Consider the following 21,892-nt stretch of genomic DNA (forward strand, 5'->3'; position numbering starts at 1 on the left):
GACCCAGTGATGCTGATGCAGAATTGCAGGAGGAAAAACTTTCCTAATTATCACTGTCCAGAATTCATCTACCTTGCTTCCATATTCTTAATTTTCACATTTCTGAACTCACTGTCTTGTTTTCTCTTTTCTCTGCTGTTCTTCTTTACCCTCAAATGTTTCCTTGAAGCTTTCTAAGTTCTTTCTAGAGCTTTCTCACTGACAAAAAATTTATTACTGTTACACACAAAACAAACTTTGGTTTTGTCTCTACTGCACCTTGGCCGCTACTTCCATTTCTGACTCTTCTATAACTAAGTGTTACAGGCCAAAGTTGCAAAATACCTCATCCGCACTAACAATAAATAGCAGCACAAAGATGTCTGGCACAAATTAACAAAATGTTTGATGTTTTAGAAGCTCTTCACCTTTAAATTGATTTGTTATCTACAATTATCAACGGCTGAAATCATCAAACTTAAACACGTAACTACTTCACCATTAATTCTGGATGCTCTGAAATGAAACAATTAACAGTAACTACTGGTAAAACTGGTTACACTTACAGCTCTGGCTAGTATACAAATGTAAAACATGCCTTCTATTACACACAATAGGCCAATGCAAGTTCATTGGAAACAATGCATACAAAGAGGCCAGTTAAAAGGTTTCTACCACTCCAGCCACTGTTTCAAATGGTCATTTGATCAACACTTTTATAATACTTTTGTGTTCAGCAGTGGCATAATATAAGAAAATTAGCACTATACTTTTCTAAACTGTGGTTGTTACTGTAGTAATGTTTTCATTTTCTCCCTCTCTTGCCTCCTTACAAGTTCTTCTCTCCTCCCTTCCCTGCACGCTTATCCCTGTTTATGTTCATTATCATTCCAGAAGAAACAATAAAAGGGCAGCACTGAGTTTTATGTTGGCTGAACCAATCAACTTATCTTTCTACATTACTTCTGTTTATCAGACTGATACATAAAATTCCCTAATTCTTATCAACTTCCATTACAGTTAATAAGAACACTGATCCATCAGCAACATACCTGGTAGCCAAATGCCTGTGGTGAATTATCCACAATGATTGTCTTTGATAAGTCTCTGCCCAGTATAGATAAATCCTTTATGTAATTTCCATTAACACAAATGCAATGTTCCCGGAACAGTCTGTGCCTGAAGGGAAAAAAATGTAAATATGACATCTTATCATAATACAACCACTTATAATTATAAAACCATAATATCACAAGCCAGTTAAATATCTAGTTTACTGCTCAATAAGAAACAGATTTAATATGAGTTTCCAGGAATTTAAGTCCCCCATCCACAAATAAATAGCTGTGTGATCTGATATTTACCGAATACTCAACTGATAATGAAAACCCTGAGCTGTAATTTAAAAACTATCAGCATATCCTCAGCTGTGTGGGCACAGGCGTGCATGCATGCGTGCGTGTGGTTTTGTCTAATTCCGATGAAGCCTTTTTTGGCTGACAGCTTACTTGTTTCACAGTCTTTTTGTTGTGCTTATCTGTGATTCAGCATCTGTGCTGTATGGTGAGTAGCAACTATCCTTTTCATAATATTGTCAGTATTCCTTCCTGGATTTTCTGGATATGAGTTCCACCAAGTTTATACTGGAAATTTTGATTCCAACATCTCTGATAGTACTGCAAGTCTTTGCAGCTCGGGAGAAGTATGATTCCCCATAGACATTGAGGTGATTTAAGATGATGTACTTGTTCTGATGGAGACTTGGCAGACAGGTTTAAGGAGCCAATCCACTCATTTCTCCAATGTAGACATACTGGTGTTTGAACTTCACTTCTACAGAATATTAGTCCATTGCTTCAATCACTGTGCCATCAAACTATCAACTCTATGAGTTCTAACTCATAAATGCAGACTGAAGTAACAAATGAAAATTTGTACCAAGGCTGTGATTCAAACATGGTTCTCCTGTTCACTAGGGAGATGAGCTAAATACTATGCCATCCTGGCACAGTGGCTTCACACAACTGGGGAACAATGGGAACTTGTATTAGTTGGGAGGTATACTAGGGCAGTCCATGCAGTTTTACCAAACCACTGTGCCAGGATGGTGCACTGGCTAGCTAATCACCCTAGTGAGCAGGAGATCCAGTTTCGAATCCCAGCCTTGGTACAAATTTTCATCTGTCGTTTCAGTATGCATATATACATCATAGATGTTTGGGACTTGAAAAGGTCTCTAGAACTATATAGTTTCACTTGACCTACACGTTGTAGTTTTCATACACTTCGGTTACCAGGCAATCAAGTTAAGCTTCTTAGCACCTGACCTGCACATTTACCACAGCTCACAGAGTTTATTACCTCACCGGACTAAAGTCATCCCCTTAAAAGAGCACACCGATTGCTCGGGAAAATTATACATGGCGTAGAACTGGAACCAGTGACCCTCCACCGCTGAAATGGTAGGTATGTGGCCATCAGTAGTAGGTCAAAAAAGTAAGATGGGTCAATATGGAGACATGACAGAATGGCACAGAGGAATTATCGTGTTTGGGCATGTCCGTGCCAACATAATGAATGATGTTGCCAAATTTGCAGGTATAACAACACAGACTGCCCAAAATGTCTTCAAGGAATGGTGGATCACTTACAGCTATGCAACACAGCTTTAGAACAGCGGTTGTAAAAAGGACCTAATCAACAGGACTGGATACGAATGTCATGCCTTATCAATGACAATCGGTTTCAATCTTGACAGAAATTACTGCCATGAGTGAATGTAGGTCCATCTTAACCTGTTTTCAATGGAACATTGCAAAGGGAATTGCACACAATGGACATTTCAAATCGTGTAATTTATAGAAGGGCACTGCTCGTGGTGGCACATAAACCTGCACATCTTCAGTGCACCAAACACCACAAACGCTGGACAGTAGCTGACTGGAGGCATGAAGTGTGATCAAATAATTGCAAATTATTGCAATAATTGCAATTTTGCCTCTTTTTCCAGCAATGCTAGGTAATGAGTACACTGATGGTCCAAAGCCTGCTGAAGGAGGTTGTGAGTGGTTTTGGGGGAGTTTTTTCAAACTAAAGCTTCAACCCACTCATTCTGGCTACTGTGAACACATATCAAGATATTTATTTCAACATTCTCGGTGACTTGTTCATCATTATGATTTAATGCACAAATTAGCTGTGGAAGATGGAACTAATTAATTAAGAAAATGTTTATCAGATTCCAATATGACAACAGCCACATTCACCTATGCCTATGTTCCTAGCTTGATGAACACTTAGGCACCCTCCCTGCACCTTGACTGTCTCACTATATCACGCTGTCTTAGTTTCATAAAAAATGTCTGTGACAATTTGGAACAGTGGGTGAAACATAGCAACCAACATCCTTTCAATTCAACAGCTCTATGGGATCACTCACCAATGAGTGGCTTTATCGGGACGTGGCTACCTGAAGGAAGTTGTGACTCTCTCTCTTCCTCACTGAACTGAGGCCATTATCAAGGCTAGAGGCAGTGTTACACGGTTTTAAGCACAGCATCTCCTTGTGGTGATTAATATTTTGTCCAGTTTGCTTACTTTGAAATCAAAATGTAATGCCTTGCATAAGCTCATCTCAGATCTTCTGCACAGCAATGGCTAATGAAGGCTTTAAAAAAGTTACGAGCGATCTTTGAGGTATTTGAAAAATGAGAGCCGAACCCTCAAAACTACTTATACCATAAATAAATGGTTTAACAGCAGTTGTTTGAGAAAAATATACATGTTGTATCACAATTGATGGGGTAAACACATACAATTGAGAAGCAAAAAAGTATCAGTAAACATGTGCTCTAAAACACATACATTAAGAGCTATGAGCACTAACTCATCTTCAGTACTTTGAAACATATCTCTTTTACTGAACAAATGCTCACAGCTCTTAAGGTATGCAATTTAGAGCCCATGTTTAGTGGACTTTTTTTTCTTGTTTTGGTCCATACTACCTCCTCCCACAATATGGAAAGCAATGAGCTTGCAGTATGAAAGATAATGCCCGTAGCTTTTAAAATATGAATTTTATAACCCAGGTTTACTGAGACTTTTTTACTTCTACTATCGTGTACTTTCGACAGTATGTATTTATGCCATTAATTATGATATACCATGTATATCAGGTATCCATGATTGAACATCTGAATTAGAAAGTAAGTCCAGCAGCCAACATTAGATAAGAAAACCTGCACATGATGTTTCATGAAAATTACAGAAATATGTAGAAGTCCAGCACTATGCTTCAAATTTGACAACCACAGAACAAGTCCAGAATATCTGCTCAATCTGGTTAATGTGCAATACACAAACATTAAAGAACAGTTATAAAAAGGTTAAGAGTAATAAACTTCACAAATTCCACATAGAAGTGTGAATGCATTGTCATGGCAGTTAACCTTCAATAAAATGTTAGCAAATTCCCAGTCACATCAAGTAGTTAAAATGGCATTAACTTTTGAGCAAGTACTCCTTATCCATTGTCAAGTGGGAATGACTGCTGTTGGTCTGCTAATAGGGAACATAATCATAGGTCAGGAATCCAGCATTGTTGAGCTACAGCCAGAAAACGACAGCCACTCAGCAGTGAGAAAGTGAAGTTTGTCTGGTAAGTCAACATGTTTGGTCATGTCTAGCAGTGCAGGTATGTTTGACTGAGCTGTGGCTGTCTTATGCTGTAGATATCATGCTTTGTAGAAATGTTGGGGGCAGGAATTTGGAGCATTTGCTGAAAAAATTGTGATTTGAAAAAAAAAATTCCTTAAAACTTAATTCTGTTTTCTTTTTCACCACTGTCTAGGACCGAATGTCAACTATCTTACTGCTGTGCTGTTTCTGTGGTACAGCTTAACAAATTAATGACATTACAGTACTTTTAGCATACCTGATTTAATAGTCAAGCTTTACACAGTAAACATCACAGAAAATATGCTTCCAGCACAATCAGCCAAGAGTAGGAATTTAATGTTTGCCTAGCTCTGACTGATTAGCTGACTCCATTACCTTCAGCTAATTTAGTTGTTAACTGCACTCTTTAGCGCAACAGGCAAGTTAGTTTAAATGCAAACACTTCCACACACTCATGGGTGACTAGGTAACATTTTACGGCCAAAGCCCCAGAATGGTGCCTGTCCAATGTTTGGTTATTTGGAAAATTTGCTTGATTCGATGTTCCCTATCCTGCTCCGACCTTATTAGGTTGTTTGTCTCCATCCAGCAGAGGTGCGTTGTGTCAGCATTCACTTGACCCCATGGTATACTATGCTGTTCACTGCCATCTCCATTAAGAATGTTGTCCATAATTTTTATTTCAATAGTTTCTTTGGTTACACTGTACCAAAGGCTGTTAATGAGAGTCACCACACAGATGTAGTCAAACTTGAACTGGCGACTGTTTTCCTAGGCATGATCAGAAATAAGCACATTTTCCAAGGTAGCTAAGGTGAGAGCACGTCTTGTGCTCCTCCCTGTATTGTTTTTCAGTGTACTCTATTTGTCTGATATAAGACTTGTCTGCACTCACAAGGTATTTTGTAAACCCCAGGCACTCTGAGACCTGTTACATCTTTTACTGGTCTCTATAATATGCACATTTTAGACGGAGGGCAAGAAAATTGTTTTAATCATGTATCCCTTCAGAATGTAACTAATGGGCATCTATACACAGTTCTTGCACAATGTACTATTTTATTTGTTCATGGTGTCTTGACCCTATTTTCTGTGGGATGCAGAGAGAGGAGGATGTAAGCTACATCCACTGATACCCAAAATATAGACACTATGAATGTATTGATGTTAGATGAACAAGGTGCACTTCCTGCAGGTAGTGTTGGCACTACAAATGTGCTTACTGCTTTGGAATGGCACAGTATGGCATTGTATGACACAGCACAACAATCACTTCATAATGGCTGCTGCACATGCAAGTACATTATGTTTAGATATTAATGTTTGCAGCTGCCAAACAGAAAACACTTGCAGCACAAAATAAACTGACTTCTACTAACTTCTGCTAATACATAACTAAGGAGCTCTGACTCAAATCATAAACAAATTAGACAACATTCTGAATCACAACATGCTTGTGACCCAAGTAATGATGGCTGAGCACATGCCAGTAATGGTTAGTGTGCATAAGCATCTTCTGTTTCTACCACCATAGTAAACTTGGCATGGCTGTTAACGCTGTTGTGATATACCAGAAATTTATTGAGTTTTTCATGTCCCTAGGGCCTCACGATGAATGTGTCATCAATGTAATGACAGATACAACTAGGCTTAAATGGAACTACATTTAAGGTGATGTTTTTGAAATAAAAACTATGGACAAATGCTGAATACAGACAGTAGCATACAGCTTAGCATGGCATGGGATCTAGCAATTGTGAGGTTAAATGGAGGCAACATACATCCATACATGCCATACTGTGGGCACCAGTGTCATCACAGCTGGAAGATAGAATAACTGCAGCCCAACAGCAGTTATTTCCATTTGACAGTGGCCAAGGTGTACTTGGTCAAAAACTCATGACATGACATTTTAATGGCTTGGCATGGCTCAAAGTCTGAGAAAATTTTTATTCACCACTTTCCCTCTTCTTCTGCATTTCTGTTATTTTTCTCTTTGTCCAAGTGTTACTCCTTAAGAGTGCCTCACATACCATGTACAAAAATAACAAATTAAAAATAGATTAAAGCACAAAATTATGGTTTACATGAAATTCCAGTGTCTATACAGCATCAGCTGAAAACAATAATCACAACTCATTGTAGTAGTTGACTGACCTTATCCATCTTCTAAATGGATCTAGAAGATTTAGGAGCTTGTCAGCATACACCTTCTTTGATGCAGTAAAGAGGATAACTTCAAACATAGATGACACTTTATCCAAAAATTCCCTAAAGAATGGTCTGGTTCTCACATAAACAGTGTAACTGTTCTCCTGGAAAACCACAGGGAAACTGAACGATGCATCCTCTAATTCTTGCAGGCTGCAATGCACTAGAGTTTCGTCCTGAAACAGACAGCAAAACTAATAGTCTTCCTAGTATGAATGGACAAAACACTGACAGACAACAGAAGCTACACAATGAAATTTCTAACATCAGCAACCAATAAAATTTAATCATTTCTCTACCACTGCCTTAAAGTGATATACCCCCGCACAGCTGAAACAATTGTTTATCACTGTGTTTCTTTCTTCAATACAGTAAATTAATACTGCTTATTACTGAACAGAAAATTATCTGCCATTTCAAGAAATGCTTAATTTATGCTGTTATGTATGACTTCTCAACCTAAACATGCAAACTATGTTACCATACTCAGAATGTCTTCTATATCACACAGTTCTGTCAAGTGGAGATAGTGGGGCGAGAAAAAGACTGTGTGTGTGTGTGTGTGTGTGTGTGTGTGTGTGTGTGTGTGTGTGTGTGTGTGCGCGCATGGGGGGGAAAGGGGGGGGGGGGGGGGCAGTCTCCTTGCTCTGGCTCCAAGAGTGTGAATCTCAAGGCCCCAGTAATTGTAAAGATGATATTGTCAATTATAATAAGCCATTACCATGACAAAATTTCATTTTTTACAAGATACTGAAAGACATTCAGACAATGCTGTACAAACATGTCTCTATTTCTGCTTATGGTACAACAACAGAAGTTTTGCATTGTTAGCAGAAATTGATTAAACTAATCATGCACAGCCTGAAGAATCATCATCGCAGTTATGTGTTTTAATAGCATATTATGACAGGTTATTATTATTACCACCACTGTTATTGCACCAGTTACAAACTGAAATTCCTACCAAAATCATTGCTGTTATTATTCTTATAATTATTAATATTTACTATTTAGTGTTTAAATACTATTTCTACAGCAAGAAACACAGAATTTGCACCAATGAGATCTACTGCTGAAAAGTGAAACTATTGATTGCAATAGCAGCAATAGTGATCTTCATCTCTCAAGCCAGGAACTCGAGCACATACTTGCATCTGCACTGGTGGTAATCCTACCACATACTCACCAGTTGCAGTCTAGTAGGTAAAACTGTATTGCTCTGTCATCTGTTAATCATGGGCCCTACTACTTTGTCAACTAAGTGTATAGATATCTGTGCTTGCACAACACCGATATCTTTGTCAGAAAGCAAACAAGATGGAAGAAATCAGGAACTACAATCTTTCATGAAGAAAAATATGTAAAGTTGAGTGTGAATATATTTATAATGCTATGAAATATTTCAGCGCACAATGCATTTATTGTGTATCAAGCTATCAAAAAGACTGTGGTGTAAGAATTTGTTTTGAAGACTGCTTTAAAGTATAACACATTGAATGTTAATTTTATGTGACTGTGTATGTTTTAAACATAATAAACGTCTATCGTTAGCAATCCCTGGACATTTCATTAACATCTGACAAATAATTGCTGTGATAGAACACTTTAAATAAAATTCTGCATTCCTGTACCAGCCAACTGTGTAAACTACCACCAGTAGACTAGACTCAAGCATGGAAGCTTCTAGCTTGACGGATGAAATGTACTATTAACTGTAGCAGCATTAACAGCCAAAATAATTTGATGGTAACATATCTGTAGAAATAATTATCCACTTTCAAGAAAACAGGACATTAAAATAGAAATTACTTAAAAATAACATGGTGACAAACACATATGTGAAATCAATTACAGGTAGTAGAAAGACAGCCTACCAGATCCAAGACAAGTGAAAACTCAGGACTGCTTCTTGTCTTCAGAGGAAGGGCAGGACAACGTGCGCGCATATCCACTGTCAGTGGTGGCAGCTGCTTGATAAACACATAGGGGTCAAATGGCTCCCATTCTTCCTCTGTCTCCGTGACTGTGGTGGGGCTGGGTTCAGCCACAACAGTAGGAGGAGGAGGATCAGCCACTGAAGTTGTCTCCAACAAATCACCACCTCGTTCCTCATAATAACCGACAGATGCTTCACATCCCTCATCCACTGTGGTCGGGAAGTCGCAGGATGTGTCACATCCTTGATCCACTGTGGTTGGGAAGTCACAAGAGGTGTCACATCCCTGATCCACTGTGGTTGGGAAGTCACAAGACGTGTCACATGCTTGGTCCACTGTGGTTGGGAAGTCACAAGATGTGTCACACGCCTGGTCCACTGTGGTTGGGTAGCTGCAGTGTAGCCCAGATAATAACTCTGCAGAAAAGCATGCAACTCTCAAACACTAACACTCATCATGCACATAAGAAATAAAACTGAAAAAGTTCTAACAGTTATAAATTCTTTCAAACCTACAAATGTACAGCTCACAAAATATAATTAATTCTGGGTTTGAATCAAACTTTTTTTATATAAAAAAGACAGAGAAAAGAAGCACATTGAAAATTATTTGTTACATGAAAGATTTAAACTGCTGGATATAGACAATGTTACACCATCATTTGATAATTTAAACTTCAATTTTCTATCACAAGCCAACAGAAAATATGAGTGATCAAGAGCAATGGGCTTAAAAATAAATAAATAAATAAATAAAACCTTATGTCAAATACCACACTGGAGCCTTAGTTTTCAATTTATCACACAGATACTAAACTAGTGTCCCAAACCACACTCAGACATTCCACCTCCAGCTGTTTCCATATGTCTTCCAGAGAAAATAATGATATTAGTGTGAAATTTTCAAGATAGGATATATTATAAACATCAAAAAGCATAAAAATGCAGTAATAGTTTGTACCATTTTCTCGCTTGGCATCCTCTTCCTCTAATAAACTGGCAAGATCTGGTGCAGTGACAGAACCCAAATCATCCTCTCTGTCTACGGACATGGGAAGCTCTTCTGGTTCTGGTGGTGGACTGCCTTCATATGGATGATGGCCTTCAAATACTGCATTGTAAACTGGAATCTGGTCATCATTGGGGACAACTGTGGCTTGCCAGTTCTCTTTTGTCTCCTCACTCAGTTTGGAAACCTGTGAATAACACAAGTGTTTGATGTTTATTAGTTTTCCACCAGTAAAATTACAATTATAGTAAATATACAAACATTATATGCACATCATCATCATCATCCCCTCCTCTCCGTGTCCAGCGACAGTGAATCCATCAGTCGTTTAGTCCGTATTGTTGCGGGCTCGGATGTGGCTTTGGTTTGAAGATCCGGTCGCACGAAGTGCAACACGGTTGCCTAGTGGAGTTATACGTATAGATGTCATTAGGCTTGGACTGCGGAGGTTTCGTTTATCGCCCATGTGCTTTAGGCAGATATGCTCAAATTGTTCCACACTCTTGTGTACAGTTGAGTGCCACTCTGATCGGTGTAATGCAAGCTCCTCCCAACGTCTGCTCAAAATGCCACAGGCTGTGAGGTGGAGTTTGATGGTGTCTTTATATCGCAGGTGTTGGCCACCTTGCCGCCGCTTTCCACATGAGAGCTCCAAGTAGAACACTGCTTTGGGAAGTCTACTGTCGTCCATGCGTATGATACGGCCACTCCATCTCAGTTGGTGTTTCATTAAGAGAGCTTCAATGCCAGGCAATTTCACACAACACAAAATCTTTGTGTCTGGAACATGGTCTTCCCATTTCATGTGGAGAATTGATCTCAGACAGTGAAGACGAAAGGTGTCTAGCCTCCTAATGTCAGCTTTATAACAGCACCAGGTTTCTGAGGCATAAAGTTGGTAACATTATTGCTTTGTAGACCGCAATTTTAGTTTGTAGTCTAAGATCATGAGATTTCCATACTCGGTGATTCAGTTTGCCAAGAGCTGAGGCTGCATTGACTATACGAGCTGCAATTTCTGTTGTCGCTTCTAATTTGGCTACCTAGATATTTAAAGTGTAACACGTTTGTTGTCCAACTTAACACTGCAGCCATCTGTAATGGAACCCCTAAGTGCTTACTGAAGGATTTGTGTCTTGGTGATGCTTATGACTAAACCAAATCTTCTGCAGGAGTCATTTAGCAGGTTCATGTATGTTTGGAGAGATTCAGGAGAATTAGCCATCATGCATACGTCATCTGCGTAAAGAATTTCTAAGACAGATATTTTATTTACGTGACTTTTTGTTCTGTGGCGAGAGATGCTGAAGACACTTTTGTCTGTTCTCGAGTCAAGACCCATTCTGACCACTGTAGGCTTCGGTCACGTCTCTCATAACAGCTGCAAAATAAAGTGAGAAGAGTGTGGGAGCCAGTACACAGCCTTGTTTTACACCGCATGTCACAGGAAATGTGTCTAAAAATAATGTGCACCTAAAATGAGGGTAAAAAAAGAGCCCATGCATCATGTATCATATGCACAGTTTTATTAATTCTCTCAATGATCTACTAGACTACAGTTTATGGGTTTGACAACAGTGAGGAACTCTTATTTCTATGTATCAAGAATAAAATAACTGCTTGTCATCGATTTTTATAGAGTTAAACCTAGACCAAATTTAGTAGGCATCAAGAATGACACAGACTAAATACAATAACCAATTAAACTAATGAGCAAAAAAATATTCATGAAAGGATGTCCACAAATGTAAAAGCAACAGAAAATGAGTCATAAAGCAATAGAGGACCGAAGAAAAACAACCGTGCAGTATCACTTTGTTTTAGATAAGATGGATGCAAGTAGAAGACTTGCATGTCCACCAGAATTTGAATCAGCATTTGACATCCAAAGAAATGGCACTAAAAAGAAAAACTGAAGGAGAGAAGTGCAGTGTTACTCTCCAGCAATTCCTCATTTTTAAGTTTCTTTAAACATTATTTTTTCTTTCATTTTTAATTCCTTTTACTATACATTCCTCTCAGAGTTCATGTTTATCACTACATTTAAAAATCTATATTGTTATCAGAAGCTTTTGTCCAATCCCTGCTTTGTATGTACTGCAGCAATGCTACTACAAATAGATGCCTCCACAAAAAAGGACTTTTCATTAGAAACAAAGCATTTATTTTATTCTTTGTACATAATATTTTAAGTATTCAGTCGAGTACGCATGCAGGAACTCTAGCAGAGAAGTGACTCTAACAGATTTGTAATTCTCTCAATTACTGTATTGAAGAACATCTGAACCTTTCAGATGCAACAATATTTTAATGAAAATCCTAATTCTGCCCCCCAGAATGATATGTCACCATGCAGGAAACCTCTTTAATCACTTCATCTAAACTTATGGTACTAAAATTCTGATTCCATAGAGATAAAACATATCATATGTGACAAATAATGGCAGGAGTTCATCGTCAGTGGTATGAGGGTAGATGCAAGTCCACCATGTGCTATTACACAGTGCAGCCAGGTATAACAACACATTTTGTTAGCTCACCATTCATTACACTTACAGCTGGAATTTTTTATTCACCCGATTCCTACCTTAACTTTCATCATATTTTCCAGTATTATACTTTAACTTTTCCTTTGATGCACAGTGCCTGTCCTAATTCTGAACTGTTTTCATTGTATTTACTGTTTCTGATTCCTTGATATAATAGTTTAAGAAACCACGAAATTTATATGAGCTTTATTGATTCCATCTCCTGAATTTACTGTCTTTAATTGACTTGTATTCTGGGATGATGTCGGCTTCATCTTGAATTTTTGCTGACTGAAGAAAACATTGTCTACTCCGAAATTAATCTGTTGGTTTTGTTAGGTTAAACATTTCCCACAACACTGACTCACTAATGACAAAGTACTTTTTAAGTTTTGCTGAAATAAATTGTTAACCACAACATTATAGTGCCTGTGTTGTTACGAAGAATAATTCAGTCTACCTTCAGATGTGCATGCGTGTCCAAAGGAATAGGCCCTGCAGTGTATACATATAACTGCACACAGATCAGTACTGATGTACCATTTCATACTGAGAAGACAAAAATAAATGTCTTTGCTGATGATGCAAGCATTTTATCAGCTTCTCTAAAGGCACAGCAACAGAACGAAAATTGTCAGTAAAATAATGTTTTCTGAAAACGGATTTATGTACAAAGCAGGATGAAACTTCACCACCAACAGCAGAACACTGGGCAAATACAATATGTAAAACTGTGTGTTCAAAATTTCTGGATTATCATACTGGTACAAAATAACACTGGAAACACACATTCTATGGGCCGAGATTAACAACTTCTCCTCTTCATGTGACACGTGGTTTTGGGAATCAAAATGTGAGAAAGTTACTTTACTTCACATATATCCATTCACTTAATGTCGTATGGAATAATATTCTCGAGCATGCCTACACATTCGAATAATGTACTCATTGTACAAGAATGTGCAAAAAAGATTGCTTGCAGCATATAACATCAAGACTTGTACCTACTCATGCTGACAACGACACCATTCATAATATTTATGTAACACATTCATTCCCTTACGAAATCTGTAGTTAACCCCTGTTCAAAATTTAAGGACAACAGGGGCATTCAGAAATATAGACATTTCATATCATGATGAAATGTCTGAAAAATGATCCATGAAATATGAAAGGAGTTAACTGACTAATAATTACTAGATCAGTGTCCTCTTATTTCTGTTACACCACAGCACATGACAGTAGAATTGACAAAATTTGTAATGTATTAAAGTGTGCTTCACATACAGTATTCTGTGATGAAGAACTGCTCACGAATGTATTTGCTGACTAAATAATAATATAGAGGACAACAAGGTTTGGTCTTGGACTTAATGGTTCCTTTCTTCTTAAGGCAGTTCCATATATGATACTACAGGAAATTATTGCTCTCATTTCACTTTTGTCAGGAGTCAGTAACAAGTAAGTCTACCTCTGTAGAAAAAGAAATATATTAAAGGGAAAATCTAATTCAATCTACACACTTCACTGAAGAGTTATGTAGTGAATGAGAGAAAATACATATAGTTTCTTCCAAACATCTACAGCATGTCTTTAAAGCTGTTGTGCTTGAAGGAAATTTGATAGTTCATTGAAAATAAATCATGAAAAAATTATGTTATTGGATTTGAAAGTGTAATACATTAAAATACACTCATGAACAAGCAAATTAAAGACAACTGTTCTGCAGATGTAGTAGCTCAGTGTGTATTATGACTGGCATGCCCTCATACCTTAATATCTCGTAACACATTGAGGTTTTCAAGTGGCACAGTGTTATGGGAGAATTGTGAGCACCTCAATTTGGGGAATCTCCATTTGCATCTATGCTCTCCAAACCACTGTGAAGTGCATGGCAAAGGGCAAGTCCCACTGTACCAGTTATTATGACATTTTCCCTGTTCCATTCAAGTATGGGAAAAGTGATTGTTTTGAATGTCTCTGTGTGTGCTGTAATTAAGCTAATCCTTTCCCCACAATTCCTATGAGAGTGATATGTAGGGGGTTGCAGTATATTGCTAGAGTCATCATTTAAAGCCAGTTCTTGAAACTTTTGTTAGTAGACTTTCTCAGGACCGTTTCCATCAGTCTTCACGGGTCTGCCAGCTCAGTTCTTTCAACATCTCAGTGACACTCTCCTGTGGATAAAATGAAACTATGACCATTTTTGCTGCCCTTCTCTGTATACATCCAATACTCCATGTTAGTCCTATTTGGTACAGGACCCACACACTTGAGCAATATTCTAGAATGTGTCACACAAGTGATTTGTAAGCAATTTCCTTTATAGACTGAGTGCATTTCCCTGGTAGTCTACCAATAAACAAGTCTGCTACTTGCTTTACCCACAACAGCATATGCGATCATTCCACTTCATTTTCCTACTAAGTGTCATACCCAAGTATTTGTATGAGTTTACAGATTCTAATTGTAATTCACTAATGTTATTTTCATAGGATACTATTTCTTTTTTTTGTGAAGTGCCCAGTTTTACATTTTTGAACATTAAAAGCAAGCTGCCAACCATTGCACCACTTAGAAAGCTTATCAAGGTCTGACTGAATATTTGTACAGCTTCATGCAAACTGTACTTCAATGTAGATAATAGTATCATCTGCAAAAAGTCTGAAGTTACAATTAATATTGTCTGCAAGGAACTCAACATACTTCCCTGTGGTACACCTGAAATTACTTCTACATCTTTCAATGAACCTCCATCCAAGATAATATTCTGTGTCCCCCCTAACAAGAAATCTTCACTCCAGTCAAATATTTTGTCTGATACCCCATGTCATTGTACCTTTGATACTAAGTGTAGGTGTGGTACTGAGTCAAGCGTTTTTTTGGATATCAAGAAATACCTGACTGCCTTGATCCATGGCTTTCTTGATGTCCTGTGAGAAAAATGTGAGTTCTATTTCACATGATTTATGTTTTTGAAATCCGTGTTTGTTGGCATGGAGGAGGTCACTCTGTCTGAGATACCTCATTGTGTTTGAGTTCAGAATGTGTTCCAAGATTCAACAACAAATCTGCTACAATTTAAGTCAAATGCTGTGAGCAGTAATGTGTTGATGACAGGTATGGCTGTTAACTATAATGGATTACAATAGTAGATATAAACTCCTCAGATAGCACGTCAGTTGCCAATTCAGTGCTGGACATTAATAATCTGAAAATAGGCATACCTTCCAGAACCATCTCGTTGCTATGGGGAAAGAAGTCACTGACCCTCAAATATACCTCCATTCGCTACATGCCACAGAGATACGCACAGGTGCAGAACACCACTACTGGATGCTTGAGACCTGAGAAGAGGTTGCCTGTACTGACAAGTTGTGGTACATGCCAATGGTAGTGCAAAGTACATTGGAAACCACATGAGGAGATGAACCTCAATTTCCAACAAAGCACTGTGGCTAAGGTATTCTCATGTAGGGGATGTTTACATGAGATGAAATGGTGCCTCTCATATAGATGTCATTGTCTCATTGGTGAATGACATTAGAGTCAGCTATCTGATCATGTGGAGCCATTTACTGACTTACAGCACATCATAGGAGACATGTAACTTCACCAGGACTACCCACTATCCCACTGCTTCCAACATATGTCAGAAAGGTCTGTAGACCATTCTACAAACATGAGGACACTTTCATGTGACCTAATGACTTGGATCCCAGACCCCACCCTCTCCAGCTCACCTGTGCTCAATCTCGAGGCAACTCTGAGAGGGATGTGTGTGCCTTGATACCATGACTGCAACTCTGACCAATCTCCCTGAGTTGTGGGTTGTTAAGAGTGATCATAATTAACAATGGCTCACCAACACTTTTTATGTCATATGGGATCCATGCTACTGTCCATTGCCACCACTATTAGGGTCAAAGATAGAGCAATAAGTGACAAGGTAGAAGTCTCTAATGTAGCTGCTCATGATAGTATATGGATAAAGTTGGTAAGAAGACCTGTACTACACAGGAACTGAATCCCACAGAGCACAAGTGTGACATGGCATGCTAGAACAGAAAAACAGCATATAAAAGGACCTTTACGTTTCCACTCATGGTAGCCTACTGTGCTACTGCCTACAGTATAAGTGGCATGGATAAGAAGACTGAATTTGGCATTTAAACTGAGATTATGGTGCTGAAGTAAAAATAACCATGATGGCAACCAATAAGAACATGGCAGTACTATCATTACCATTTGATTAAGGTGATTGCAGGTGAAGTTGTATTACCTGCTGGCATCCAGATAACTGTGAATCTGAATTTATCTCCAAGAGTCAAACAGTACACCAATTCTGTGGAAAGTGCCCTTTCCATTTTCTTTTACACTATTGTTGAATGCACTTCTTGAAGGCACTCGGAGGTAAGTGTTGTCAGTTGCAATTTTTTACATCCATAGTTCACTTTTAAACAACAACCATTATTTAATTGTTCAACAGTCTACCATACAGAACATTCAAAGAGAGGAACGACTAATAGGGGTACATGGTACCCTCTGCCATGCACCATACTGTGGCTAGCAGAGCATGGATGTAGATGTAGGCATAGATGTAGATGCTCAATGGATTGTAAAAGTCATTAAATGGCAAGCAACTGGACATGAAGAAATTATTATCTTCTTTGTTTTGAGTTCTAGCTGGATCAGATATAAATCACAGAAGTATTTTATTTCACAATATAATATAAATGTATAAATTCCCATTCCATTTAATAGAAACAACAGCTCATCTGAATGGGCCAAGACAACACATAAACAGCAACGCTCTTAAATCCATACAGTGAATCAAGAGAGTACTCAGAAAAAGGAACCATCAGAAGACAACCATCACTTTGCAGAATGAGAAAGCCAGTTGTATTAGTGATATAGGTAGTGTCAAAGATTTTTGTTGCAAGACATGTAGGAACCTCATACTTTTGTACACTTTGTAATTGAATTTCTTCTTCAAAAGGGACTTATCCAAGGAAAATGTCACACTGATTTACAGCAAATGGATTTCATTTTAGAATTCCTAATATTTTCTTGTCTGCTTTTATAAGACTAACGTATTAACTGACAAACAGCTTCATACTGCTAGTCTTCAGTGACAATGTCACATGTTTTAGATATTAAGCTGTTACATGCTCTATTTCTAAACTGTCATGCAGCAAACAATACAACTAGTCAGCTCACAGAATGTTTCCAGTTTTTGAACATGTTCCAGAGGTGAGGTTACTTCATGTGTACCAAAGAATGAACAGCTCATCAGTGTCAGAGTTCCACAGCAATTGTGTGTTCCAGGCTACACTATAGACAGTTATTCACTTGATGCTATGCCACTACATCAAAATGAGACATCATAATCCTGACAGCTAATAAAACAAAACTGGAACTTACTGAGAAATCAAAACTGTGCCAAGCCCTGATGTATACCTTTCACAGGCAATACTCTAATCTAACTGAGCATCAATCTACAACTCTTAATTATTTTCAAAGTTTCATTTTGCAAGTACCTCACATTCTCACACCATGACTGTAATATTAAGTAAATTTTTATAAGATCAATATTAGTACTAACAGTCACCAATGTATCTTTGGCATCACTTTTGATGTGTCGCATTGGAGGTGCTGAAGAAATCAGTTGGTCACTAGTCACACTCAAGCGGCGTGTACGACGCACATTTGCTTCACGCACTGTAGGTATTCCAGTATTGTGGCCATTCACTTGCAGGACATTTTCTCGACACGTCTGTGAACATTAAAACAATAAAAGTTATAGCTAGTAATGTGTTCATCCAACACAGTACAGATTATATTTTTTTAGACATTTAGTTAATGTGAGATGATATGTATCCAAGAAAAAATAAAACATTGCTTTATATTACTACATCACACCATATAAACTAACAAATGGTAACAAAAGCTTTGGAAATATGGAACATTCTGCATTCTGAAATTTTTCATCTGAAATGACAACAGATATCAGCATGTGGTGGTTAGGTGGAGGAAAACTGTGCACAAAAAGAAAACATTAGTACTTATTGTTTCTGCTTTTATTTAGAGTTTATGTTACATTCATACAGAGATGAGTTTTACAAAAAAGAGAGTAAGGTTAGGGTTTAATATCCCATCAATAACGAGGGCATAACAGGTAGAGACGAAGTTCAGATTGGACATGAATGGCCAAGAGAATTGGTCATGTCCTTTTCAAAGGAACCATTGTGGCAATTACCTCAACTGAATTGAGGAAATCACAGAAACTCTGAATCGGAATGAGTAGACAGGAATCAGACCCCCATTTCTTAGTAACAGAGGTGATTATATATAGATCTGGAGCACCAGGTTATCTGGACAAGCAACTGGAAAATAATCCAATTGGAATGGCTTTACTTTAGGAACTATATCAGTGTTCATCTAAATTAAGTAAAGAAACAACAGAAAATCTATCGTAACTTATGGATGAGAATTTTACAATCTGCTACCCTCAAATGCAGAAGCAACACCCATCTCTGTGATGTTATGTCCTTGATGGCTGTGAGAACATGAGCTGTAGATAAGTAGATGCACAAGATATAAGAAGAACATAAAAGAAGTTTAAACTGGACATAAGAGAAAACATCAAACAATGAAATGAAAAAATGTTAATATTAGCTCATTCTACACGGTGATAAACCTAAGATGCGACTGATGGAGCACTGCACAAAAAAACAGACTTTTTCCCTTTCAAATGAAATCTCTCATACCCCACTGGAAGACAACATCAATATGAGCAGCACAAACAGTTTTGATGGACAACGCCAGATGTTCTCATGGCTATTAAATATGACTGCACAGTGATGAGCAGGCAGATCACTTATTTGTATGAAGCTGTTTGTAATTAACTACATTAGTCTACTTTCTTATGGATAGAATCTAAGTAAATCTCTGAACACTGTTCTAAATTGCTAGAGTCATGCTGTACAGTAGCTGTAGCATTCTTTTGGGGAAGGCAATTTTCCTTACCATGAGCACTGCTTACTTTTCAGTTTACAGACAGATACATCAACAGCATTTTCTGTCCAGTTCTCTTAAGTGAGCAGACAACAGAGCTTCACTAGGCTCACATTTATGTAGTGTGACTATTTTCAGTTTATGAAGTGAGTGCTTATTTGGAGTTGTTAAGTGATCTTATATGTAAAGTACATTTCTATAAACAGTGGCTGAGAAGTGCATTATTTCTCAGTGTGATGTTGTCAGGAACCTATGTAGTGTTGTGGGAAAGGGACTGGATTGGTAAATGTGGAACCTTGCTGCTCTCTATGGTTGACAGCATATTCTAAAGCTGTGTTATTGTGTTGTGGTCATTTGGCAGTGACTTAATGAATGACCAAAAAATTACTGCACTTTTCTCACTATTAACTGTGTTATTGGTAGACTGCTTAAATCTCTTCCATTCATGAATTTCTGGCAGTTGAAGAGTGGACTGCACTTAGCAGAACCACTTACCACATATTCGCCTTTTATCTTCCAAGGTGGGTGTGAATATGCTTGACAGAACGATTAATCACATTCAAGTCTAGAACAGTAATCTGCAGTAATGCACTGCTTGACTTATGCTGATATATATGAAGTTCCATTACACCTAGGTGAAGCCTGTGGGCCTCATCAGATGTTGAGAGAACTGAGCCTTCGGTCCATGTGATACCCCTCATGCTGTGAAAAGTATTCCAGCCAGTGATAGTGGAGTCAATAAGATTGACATTGTAGAATACATATTGACAGCATGTTACACTTCGAACAGACTCCTCACTGTGGTAGATAATTGAAATATCCAGCTGTTCAACATTCTTACATAGCAACTCACATGACAACTGCAAACTGCAGCCGCAAATAAGTACTCATTTAATAAAGTGAAAGTAATTGATGATGATGATGATTAGTGTTTTAGGGCGCACAACAGCGAGGTTATCAGCGCCCATTCCCAAAAGTTCAATTCAGAGCCGAATAGTGAGAGAATTGGTATTGTTCAAATTGCAAGAATGGACACAGCACATCAAAACAGGGAGATAAAACTAAAAATAAAATAGCAATACAAACAGGTCTGATTGACATTATTTTTTATACTCACATAAGAGGAGTGAACATGAAATGCTAGGACTCTACAGTTTCCCTGAAAAATGAAAATCAAGAAGCACTCTTGGGGGGGGGGGAGTTTCTTTTCCTGGAAAAATGCTACAGCTGCCACACCAGATGACTCTGGCAAAGATTTATTTAGGTTATGTCCATATGCATTTCTTGTGTTAGTATTATTAATAATTCATACCTGTATTTCATGTAGTGCTAATGCACTTTGTGGAAAATACCCCCCCCCCCCCCCAGACATGTCTGCTCACTATATCACCAATGCTTCATAAAGTGTGCTGCAGAGGGTCAGTATAACATCATGAAGCACCATGTAGTTGCTTCTTGTGATATAGTGGGGCATGTATAGTGGGAAATCATCTGCTCATACTTCAGTTTGCAAACCTTAGGAGGGGGGGATTGAATGACTACAATCTGGTGACCTACCTCCCCTTCCACTGCTACCATCCACCCCCACCACCTTATTACACCCCCAGAACATAATATATCCCCTATTATAGCTCTACTGCACATACACATGGTACACACATTTAATATTTGTTCTTTTACCCACTTCATCCAACAGTAAGCAGTAATTTTATACTAGTAAAACACTATTTTTAATAATCTGCCATCTTCCATCCCCTGTAACGTGAAATGTATTTGTCCTCGAGGGAAAATTAATAGGACTTTTTTGTAGTAAATTTAATGCAGTTTAATTTTCACTGGAAAGCATATTCACTAGGAGCTACTGTTTTGTAATTATTCAAGAAAAATATGAAACAGTGATATTTAAATGATGCTCCAGTCCAATCCCATCCCTCCCTCCCCCCACCCCCACTGGTTCATGATACTCCCTCCTGTCACCACACAAAAATATGCAACTACACAATTTTTGCCCCCCCTGTTCAACCTTTTTTTTGTCTTCATTAACTGGGATAATATAGAACAACAAAGAGAACTTATTTTTCTTTGGGACACCAATTAAATATCGAGACAGGTTATTGTTGTTGGCCTCAGAAGCAGAATGCTCCAGACATGATCCTCCAGTTGCTGCACTACTCACACTAGGAGATGACTAGGATGAATGCTTTGATGCAACAACATTCATATTAGCAAGGCATCTGTGCTGAAATTGAGGGTGGACTGGGACTGCAAACACATGCAACTGAAATTGCACAGTCCCAGCACCATATTTATCACAATGGACTAAACTGAAGCACCCTTGCGAGTAGCTCCACATAAATTACACTGGACTGCAGAAGAGATGCCATGTGCCTGTTGGTTGTGGATTTTGTCTCAAACTTCCCATAAGACCAATGACTATGGCTAGAGTTCACAGATAAGGATACACACAGTGGATAAAAGCCTGTGTCAATGCACATACCCATGGGTGTGTCTCCAGATTTCGTAATAATAATTACT

General features: G+C 38.1%; 1 protein-coding gene across 4 annotated transcripts in view; it reads right to left on the minus strand.

Annotated features, from left to right (window-relative positions):
• LOC126469998 (uncharacterized) overlaps window positions 1-21,892 on the minus strand; it is a 292,826-nt gene that overhangs the window by 16,784 nt on the left and 254,150 nt on the right. For all 4 annotated transcript variants that reach the window (XM_050097458.1, XM_050097455.1, XM_050097456.1 and 1 more), the window contains 5 exons: window positions 17,946-18,116; window positions 9,765-9,999; window positions 8,742-9,220; window positions 6,814-7,043; window positions 1,032-1,158 (listed from right to left, as the gene is read on the minus strand). In XM_050097458.1, the coding sequence (XP_049953415.1) occupies window positions 1,032-1,158; window positions 6,814-7,043; window positions 8,742-9,220; window positions 9,765-9,999; window positions 17,946-18,116 (1,242 nt within the window). The remainder of the gene's footprint in view (window positions 1-1,031; window positions 1,159-6,813; window positions 7,044-8,741; window positions 9,221-9,764; window positions 10,000-17,945; window positions 18,117-21,892) is intronic.

Source organism: Schistocerca serialis, chromosome 3 (genome assembly GCF_023864345.2).
Source record: "Schistocerca serialis cubense isolate TAMUIC-IGC-003099 chromosome 3, iqSchSeri2.2, whole genome shotgun sequence".
NCBI classification, from domain to species: Eukaryota; Metazoa; Arthropoda; class Insecta; order Orthoptera; family Acrididae; genus Schistocerca; species Schistocerca serialis.